Source organism: Coturnix japonica, chromosome 2 (assembly GCF_054131305.1).
Source record: "Coturnix japonica strain WE chromosome 2, WE-NBRP24, whole genome shotgun sequence".
In the NCBI taxonomy this organism is placed as follows: domain Eukaryota; kingdom Metazoa; phylum Chordata; class Aves; order Galliformes; family Phasianidae; genus Coturnix; species Coturnix japonica.
Window position 1 is genome coordinate 100,281,283 of NC_140664.1, and position 10,114 is coordinate 100,291,396.

Sequence of the window (10,114 nt, forward strand, 5' to 3'; positions counted from 1 at the left end):
CAAAATCCACATTGATTTTCTAGGGAAAAAAAGCCCCCACACAAAATCCAGATATAACTGCAGCAAAATCCGGTCTTATCGTCTTTTAGAAATACTGCAGGAAGCCACACAGCAGTCTCAGGCAGGGTGGTCCACAGCTGCTGATAAAAGCTGTAGGAAAAATGTATACTTTGCTCTAAAAGCTTAAACAGACTCTCCAGGAAGCCAATGAGTGGCCATATTAATCATCAGTCCTCATTTTTAGTGATTACCTACGCAGTCATTAAGTTGGCGTGAAAAGGTGTTGGTAGTACAAATGTTTCAGAAAAAAAATAATGTATGACATATATATGAACCACGCTCTGTTCCATTTCTTTCTTTCTATTGCTTTCAATCCTGCAATGCCACCACATCAAAAAGGGAATGAGCTGCAGGTTCCTGCCTACTTCTGATCTTGTGGCTGCAAGCTCATTACAAATGGCTTCCTGAAATTACAAGAGATGTTCAAGGCGAGGTCTGTATCCTACAGTATAGCGTGGTGCAGAGTGCTTGAGCTGGTCTCATGCTGGAAGGAAGGCAGCTCCATCACCAGAGGGTCTATTTCGGCCTGACCTATGCATCTCCAGCAAGTCTCTGTGCAAACACAGGCATGCTGCTTCCAGGACCCAAGCTTGTCTCTCTTCACAAGACCTGTGAGAGGCAAGTAGAAGGCTAACATAACATTTGTGGTATGAATGTCTTTAATTTTGCCTACTGATTCTTTTTCCCTTGTGATCATATGTAAGTCAGTAAGAGACAACATACACAAAAGATACCTTGGTGGGTTTTTTCAACAGACCTTTTTGTGATCTGAGTTTAATTTTTAAATTACATGTGCTAAATGCCAGGTATTTCAGACTACTTTCTCTTGGGTAGCAGAAATGTTTAAAGCAGCTGCAAATACTATCCCAAGAACGTGGCTTTCTTGAATGCAACCACCCAGTCTTTACCTGATAGAGATGCACTAGATCAGATACTGAATTTGAGCTGGTGCAGAAGAAGGTGACACCCCCTTCATCCTAACACAGCCTAACACTGCTCATTTTCTGAAAAGAAGAACCATGCCCTTGATTCTTGTAATATTTTGCAATAGATCACACAGGAAGTTCCATTTCCTATTTTCAGATATAGGGTTTAACTACATGCTTGTTCACAAAGACGACAACTACACAGTCTGATAAAACAAGCTTGATAAACCGGTGAGTAGCTCATTGTTTTTTAATTTATGTGTATATAGAGATACAGATTTGTTGAGTGAGATAGATTCGTTGAGTGGGGGAAATGCATGTGCCTCATGACAGTGAGAGTAGGACTGTCATTTAAGGAGACACATTGCCTTTAATACAAAATCAGGTCTTGTAGCCAGCTTTTAGCTCAGGACAAGGTCAGTGTGAGGGTAGAGAACTGAAGTGGACAAATAGTAGAGAAAATTATCATATTGTTTTGTAATTTAAACTTAATTGGCTTTGAAACTATCCTGGGAGGTCCATAGCTTGAAAATAGATTCCTCTAAGGATATGAACTGATCAGAAACCCAGTCCTTTTCATTTATTCTAGCTTTTTGAAATATCTATCATGTGAATATGGATGCTATCATTCATCAGTATCACATCACAGTCTGGTTTGTTTTCTTTGTATTATTCAAGTACTTAACCTGCTAAAAGTGTTTTCCTTCATCATCATGTTACAAAAGGTTTTTTTGGGATTAGCTCCTCTTGGGGCTGGTCTTTAAAAGTGTACTCCCTGTGTCAACTGTAGATACCAGTTTAATGGCCAGTCATGATTTAGCTTGCAGTTTCCTTTTAATGAGGTTTTACATGAATGAAGTTCATCAGCATCTTGCTGGAACTGTGCTGCTCATGCTTCTGCTTTGATAAATGAGAACTGCTACAAAAAAAGCTACAGTACTGTGAGAAAACAAATCTATTCTTATTTTTTTTCCCATTATATTAAGTACGCAGCTCAGCTAATAGCAGCAATTGCTTTTATGGGAGAATTCCAATGGTCTTGAACTTCCCTGTGGGGTCTCCCATATGGAAATAAGATGGGGAGGGCAGGATGACCACGACCTTTGTTGGGAATCTCATTGGGCAGGATGACCTTGACATCAATTGGGAATCTCATCCACTCCAGGCTCTTTTTCATACCTCAGTTCTTCCTCAGAATGGTTGGGACAGCAGCGGTTGGTTGGATTTCTCCAGATTCAGTATTTTATTTCAATCAGTTTAAGCAGAGATTCTGAAAAGAAGATTCGGAAAGAAGTACTAGCATAGGATTCAGCGTGCAAAAGAAATGAGCCCTCTTGCACATACAGTAATTATTTGTTAGAAGCTGTTTATTATCTGTCTCAGTTTCTCTTTCTCCAAGGACTTATTTTCACTCTACATGTATTTAGAGAAAAACACCTCCCACTTCTTTTGCCTTATGACCGCACAGACTGACTTCAACTGCAGAAAATTTCAAGATTTCCTAAGACTGTCCTTCTGGTTTTTGTTTGCTTGTTTATTTGTTTTAAATGGGGAATGGAAACAACTGGATTCTGAACGCTCACAGAGAATTGAGCCTGTTTTTTTTTCCAGCCCTGTATGTACTTTTTCCTTAAAGATTTGCAGGAATAGAATCAAGTGGCAAGCGAGCAGTTCCAAAAAGAAGATGTTTCTAATGCTCAGCTGTTATAAAAGAGGAAGACGTTTCCAAAGCAAGGTTTAATTTTGGAAGGGACTGTCCTTCTCCAGACATATCCTGGAAAGAAATTCTGTGGTTTCTATCATACAAATCATGTGTTCACATCAACTCAGGGGCTTTAGTTTGTACTTCTATCTTTTCTTCAACTTTTCTGGTAACCCAAGAGAAGCATGAACAAATGCTTGCTTCCCAAGGTGTCTTTGGCCAACGCATGTACTTCTCTGTAGTTCTGCCAGTCTGGAAACTCCTTCCAGAATGACCAAGGTGATGTTCAGTCAATAAAGCTGCTATCAGGGAGCATTGGCTGTATCTCTCACAGTGCCTGCTATATAGATATAGCTGTTATTTCATTTATTTAGATTACAGTTTTTGTCTATGCTACATTGTAATTTTCTTTAATCATAAAGCTCCCTGTATACTGCTAATATACTTTTAAGCTGACGACAGAGAATTAACTAGTTTCTCTTTCTTGTGACAAACTTGTGAAAAGGAGAGGAGCAAAGGCAGGACAAGTAGTGCTCTGTAACCCTTTTATATATTTAAAAGGAGAAACACCGACTTGAGCCCTAAAAAAGGGAAAGAAAACTTTGTGGGTCATTCAGTTTTGAGATGAGTGGCTCCATTCATGTACTGTTGCCTTTGTAACTTGTAGTTATTGAACACTGTGATTTCCTTGAAGAAATTCTGTGCATACCCCATTCAGGGCTCAGCTCGGTGTGCTGTGATATGTGCAATCCCTGACTGAGTCAGTGCAGCAGGCTAGGGGACCTTCTGAGCTTGAATTACCTCAACATGGCGAAGTTTGGTAGACATACCAGCACCTGGACACTACTAGAGCTATGAGTGGTAGTGTATTCATAACAGCTTGTACTCAAGAGCAAGCAAGGCTACTCTTAAAGCAGCACAAATGCTCAAGTAGAGAAATGTGAGAAGACATGATTTAAAGAAGCATCCTCATTACCGACTGGAGGGCAGCCTCATTGTCACTGCAATCACTGACTAGACTTTGACTTGCAGAGCTTCTTCAGCTCAAGTTAGACTTGCAGAAATCAAGTGCAGAAACAGAAGCAATGGCTTTCACAGTGTGGTTTCTGCAAAAGACATCTGCAGTCACAGGGGTCAGATCTTCTCATTGAAAAAGAAGGACAGTGGGGTTCAAAACAGGAAAGGAGTGATCATTGCTGTGTTATTTGAGTGGTCACGCAGCAAGCTGGGGCATTCACAGAACCTGAAGCTTTGTGTGTTGTCAGCAGTCTGCTGCCTTGACAAGAGAACAGCAATCATTCTGCCACAGCAATGCAATGCATTTTAAAAGTGGTTGTCAGAATATAAGATAAAAAACAGCAGCCATTTTCCCCAACAGCAAATAGCTCTATTTCATTGGCTGCCAAAAGCATCGATTTCACCAAGTGACTGGGAAGCACTGATACCTGTCACTGGGTCCCTCTGACACCTGTCTTCACAAAATCCTCTTCCCTGTTTCTCACAGATTTGCAGGAGTTCTGTGGACTTCTCCAGGGGCCTATGAAAAAATATATCTCCTCTCAAATTACTATTTGAGCAAAGGTGTTATTTCTGTAAAAGCTGAAACAGAAGCTTAAAACAAATCCTAGGAGAAATAAAAAAGCACTTTTTTTTTTTTTTTTTTTTTTTTTAAACACGATTTCTATAGGTCATGCTGACAGCAAATGAAATCCTTTATGCCATTTGAAAAGGCGTTTACCTACTTGTTTTTTCTATTGCAATTCTCCCTGCAGGTCATCAGCTGAACGTGTCCAGCACAGCACCCACCAGACAGGGCCGCACACAGTTTTTATTGCAGTTACCTAAGACCAGCCCTTTTCCATGGGTGGGCCCCTGATTTGGAAGGGGGCACTGCCTTTGCCATTGGAACCCGAACCAACGCTACTGACTTGCTGCTCACCAACAGCCATTGCAGCATCTTCATCAGGTGGGTGCAGTCAGTGCCTTGAGGAATGATAATTTCTACACTTCCAGAGATGGTTCCTGGGAGCAATGAGGCTCCTGCTCAGCCACAAACAGCACTTATGTTCTACCCATGACAGAGTGACTTTACAGGCACTCCCTTGGGTGAGGGCTGCAGCACAGATTGGCACAATGAGGCCAGGACCCATTGCTGTGTTTCATTCCTCTCTCTGCCAAGCTTGGAGTTCCCTGCAGTTGACCACTCTTCTCTTCCTTTGCAGATCAGCACACAATGGAGAACTATACCACTGACTTGGATGACATGTCAACAACAACATTTGACTATGGTGATACAGCACCATGTATGGGAACTGAGGAAAAGCACTTTGCAGCAAATTTTCTGCCACCGCTTTACTCTTTGGTGGTGATATTTGGCTTCATAGGCAACATTCTCGTAGTCCTTATCCTGGTAAAATACAAGAGGTTGAAGAGTATGACCGACATCTACCTGCTCAATCTGGCCATTTCTGATTTGCTGTTTGTATTTTCTCTTCCATTCTGGGCTTATTATGCTGCTCACGACTGGATTTTTGGAGATGCGCTGTGCCGGATTCTCTCAGGTATCTACCTCCTTGGCTTCTACAGCGGCATCTTCTTCATAATTCTGCTGACCATAGACAGGTATCTGGCCATAGTTCACGCAGTGTTTGCTATAAAAGCTCGGACAGTCACCTACGGCATCTTCACCAGCACTGTCACATGGGCTGTTGCTATTTTTGCCTCTGTTCCTGGAATAGTATTTCACAAAACTCAAACAGAACATGCACAGTATACATGCAGTTTTCATTATCCTCCAGATAGCCTAATAAATTGGAAGCAGTCCTACATTTTGAAGATGAACATTCTTGGGCTTCTCATTCCAATGATCATTATGATTTTTTGTTACTCTCAGATTCTAAAGACATTATTGCGATGTAGGAATGAGAAAAAACAGAAGGCGGTTCGACTGATTTTTGTCATCATGATTTTTTATTTCATCTTCTGGACTCCATTCCACGTCACTTCTTTTGTGCACACATTTCAAACTTCTTTTTTTTCCCCAGACTGTGACAGCCAAAGCAGACTGGAGAAAACAATTCAAGTGACAGAAACAATCTCAATGATCCACTGCTGTATCAACCCTGTGATCTATGCATTCGTTGGAGAAAAATTTAGGAAATATCTTTACACGTTTTTCCGAAAGCATGTTGCAGCTCACCTGTGCAAAAAGTGTCCATCTTTTTATCGTGAAAAATTAGAAAGAGTTAGTTCCACATTCACAGCATCTACCGCTGAGAACGACATCTCTACTGGGTTGTAAAAATACTTCTCAAGTCCAGCTAGTGAATGTTGCATCTATCCTTCTCTTTGCATGAAGAAATGGATGACGTTATAAAAGATCTTTATGTCAATTCTTGTGGTTAGTTGCCTATATCACGCCATTTTTGTTCTTAGTTAAAGAGAAACAACCGTTTCCCAATAATTGTTAGTATCACAGCTTGATGAAGGGATGATTTGTTTGATCTTGATGGCTGACCCACATTCTGTCAGATGAATAAATATTCATGACTTTCAGTAGGGGAGAATATAAAATAGACAAAGGAGTAATAAGTCATCTCACAAGAACCATTTACAGCCACATGAATAATATAAGACCAGGAGGAAGCTTTGAGGATTGATGTACCTTTTCAGTATACAGCGTACATGGAACACCTAACATCCTGACATTTGGAAGTAAAAGCATGCTTTCTGCAACACAGTCAGCCATTTGGTAGTAGGAAGCTTTCAGTATTCTTTATTTTACTCCTCTTTCTCTTAGTTTCTCTACATGAATAAGAGGCATTTCCAAGAAAAGGATGAAGATGAAAGATAGCAAGACAACAACTCTTTACTGATTGGAGAGGTGACTGACCTTTATCTTACTGCAGCCACTTAACCCAAGGATTCATCTGTAAGCTAGCTGTTTCTAAACATAATCCTTTTTACTATAGACTAAATTTCAGTATTTTTATTTTAGATTTTTAAACTTATGCCAATCCTATCATTGTTTGGCTGCTAACATTTTTCAAGGTGAGCTTTTAACGGACAAGATTGTGATTTTTGTGGGTGCAGTTTTACAAGTAATTGCAAGGCTAATGACTGTACAAGAAGTCAGTGTTGTACCCCCGAACAACCATGAACTTGTTTCTGACAACTACGGGGAAATAGCACTTAGTAAAGGAACATCAACAGAAATCTGCAAGGACAGAATTAAAATCATCTTAGTTCTAGCTGAGATGCATGATTATGTATGAAAATACATAATCCTTCAGAGGATTTTGGAGACCATGGGCTTAGTACTGAGTGGAGGCCTCTCTCATTCTGGAAATAGAAATCACACGTGTAAAGGGAGACTTTCAACAGCAGATGCAGAAACAGTGTCAGGATAGGCTCCTGCATGTGCTCTGGACTTATGCAGTAAGTTTGCTGTTTGGGACAGACTTCTTGGAAGACAGCAGCCTTGGAAGCACAGAATCAGCCAGCTGTAGAGGAGATGTAACTGCCTTGCTGTCCCAGGAGATCAATGCACATCACCTCCATTGACACAATCAGGAATGCACGCTTTTTGAGGACTTGTGACCATTACTCTACTGGTGTTGTGGCAAAGCATTTATGCCAGGCCACACTTTTATGCCACTGTGGGGAATGTTTCAATAAAGAAGAAGGGGTATCCTAGGATGTGCTATTAACTTTAAACTGTTACTTTATACCATAAGTAAGTGCAGGTAAACGCTTCTTACATAGGTGAACAGTGATGCTTTTTTCCCATTTCCTTCAAGGGGCACCATTCAAGCATGCAAAGTTTTAGTCTAAGAAATCTGCAAATCCAGTGGCATCCATCCATGGCAATCTCAAGATGGAAGAAGGGATTGCACACCCCTTAACACTGTGTGTGACTTAGTCGCATATGTTAACAGCAAATCTTTTCAAGGTCCTTCAGTAGCCAGTGGAGAAAAAGAGATGCCTGAGTCAGAAGCAGACATGATTTAAAAGGCCTCTGGGGGAGATTACTTGTCTGACTGTAAAAAGAACCTAGAAATATCAGCTTCTTAATTTAGGGATTAGATGTCCTAGTTGCAGTGGTGTGAATAGTCTTCCCTCTTCAGCCTTATTACCTCAAGGCACCACTTCTATTGGCTGTTAGCTAGTTTCCTATCAGCTACTACATTCTGGTTGCTCCCCTGTGAGGTTAACAGCCATAGGTATACAAAAGGAAAGGCCAAAAACTCTGCTCACAGTAAATAACACTTTTCATTTCTTTTGTATTTTTACTGCACAAAAGCAGAAGCACCGTTTTAATGTTAAAGTATAAATAGTATGATGTAAATCCTGCTGTAACTGTGGTATTTCTATTGCTGTGCTTTATTTGAAGTTCTTGTTCCATGAAATTATGTTTCTTCCTATTTTAGAGTTAATGCAGCAAAACTAATAAAATCTGTGTCTGAGAAGTGCTGCGTATCATGTATCCCATGTTCTCCTTGTGAGCAAAAGAGCATTAGCTCTGGTCTCAGAACAGAGGTAGCAAAAAGCTGCTATGATAGACTTCAACACTCACAATACCACACTCTGAACTGAAGCAAATCAAGCAAGAAGAGAACTGCCTGCACTGTCCAGAAACTACTGTAGCTGCTATGATTTTATCTATCGGGAAGCTTGAGAAGAGTGTATTGCACTCAGCTTTGAGGGAAATTTAGGGGCACAGACTTTGGATAGGGGAGATCTGTCAGGTAGGAGAAGCAGGTAGGTGTCATAAACAGGAAAAGAGGAGGAATAAAGGAGGCAAATAAAAGATGGCTCTTCATTGGTATCAGGATAACTACAAGATTCTCCTCATCATCTCTGTGTCGCTGGACTCTCTCTAGAAGTTCCCTGTCTTTCTTGAACTGAAAAGCCCAGACCTGGACCTCACTAGGGCAGAATAGAGAAGGAGTATTGCCTCCCTCAAACTGCTGACCACACTCTTTTTAATGCACCCCAGGATACCATTGGCCTTCTGGGCCATGAGGGAACACTGCTAGCAGGTCAGCCCCTAACCTGTACTGATGCAGTTCTTACAAGATAGCATTTTGACTGTGCTTTATATTCTACACAGCACACTTATGAATGAACATCCATGTATCTTCAACAAATATGTAAGCATAGCACCAAAACAGTTCCATCAGGTTAGTTAATGGACAGAGCCCAACTTCTCCGTCAGGAGCTGCTGCCACCACTTGTTCAGAAGCACACAGAGAGGAAACACTGTGCACAGCAGAAGGTAACTACGCTGTCAGGCCCCTGGCAGACATCCTAGATGGCAAAAGGAAGTGTAGAAAAAGTGCATATATGGTATCAGTGAGTGCTCAACAGTACTCAAACCACCGTAAGTATTCTTACTGGCATCAGTTGGTCTGTGGTATTTGTATAACGGACAAACATAGAAATAGTGAAACTTCTGATAACCAGTGTGTGTGACTGTTCCTGTCATAAGACTTTCTTATTTCCTAACCCGTTTGTAAACTCACACTTACTTATCTTAAATAAAGATAAATGGAGTATGAAGGAAGAGAAATTGATGGAAATGGGCAAACACAGAAAAGTAGTGGCAAAAATTGTGAGAATGTCTTTATTAGTCTTAACAGAGGCTAATAAAGTAATGCCCAGAGAAACAGAAAGATTAGGGTACAAATAGATGAATACTTCTAAGCATTCTGAATGTTAAAACATTTAGACAAGTAACAGACTCTTTCATTTAAGAAGCTCCAGAATAAACATCACTCTTTCCAGTAAAAATTACAACAGAGCTAAAGACAAAGATACATTTATATAGTGTCTTGCTCCAGCTAACAGAAATCAGAGCAATGGTGTGCTGGGAGAATGATAGGATGCCAACTATGTTGAACAGCACAACAGGCTGATACTGCTGCATTCTGGAGCTTAATTTTACTGCTGTTGTCTAATACTGGAAGCTACTGACCACCTTTTTGTGGCTGCTGTGGCCTGAGAAGCTTCACATCTTTGTCTTTTAATGAAACAAAAAAAGAAAGAAACCAACCCACAAGACAGCAGAGGAAGCAGAAACAAGCCAGGGAATTGTGGTATATTTAGAGCAATCACCTAGGCTGAAATAAATGAAGATGTTTGTCCAGAAACAAGGGAGAGGGCACCATATCCTGGTGACATCTATAAGGAGCTGTATTTCACTTAGAGAACTGAATGGTAGGAGAAGAAATACTGTATGGATTTGTATAAAAGCAGAGCAGTTTTGTAACTCCCATGGTGATGATGAGGGCAATCTCACTTTGAGTGTTTTAAACCTGAAATGACTGATCCTGGCAGGGGGCCAAAGCAAAGAAAGAGAGTGGCATTATCAGATGCATAGACCAATATGCAAAACAGCACAGATCAGCTCTGCAGAATTATCTGC

The 10,114-nt window shown here is 40.6% G+C and overlaps 1 protein-coding gene across 1 annotated transcript; it reads left to right on the plus strand.

The window, feature by feature from the left end:
* Positions 1-1,084: 1,084 nt before the first annotated feature.
* LOC107309356 (C-C chemokine receptor type 5-like) lies at positions 1,085-8,156 on the plus strand. The gene is made up of 3 exons (XM_015854076.3): positions 1,085-1,217; positions 4,461-4,654; positions 4,911-8,156. The coding sequence occupies exons 2-3, from the start codon at positions 4,549-4,551 to the stop codon at positions 5,987-5,989; spliced, it is 1,185 nt and encodes a 394-aa protein (XP_015709562.1). The 5' UTR covers positions 1,085-1,217; positions 4,461-4,548; the 3' UTR covers positions 5,990-8,156.
* Positions 8,157-10,114: the final 1,958 nt, after the last annotated feature.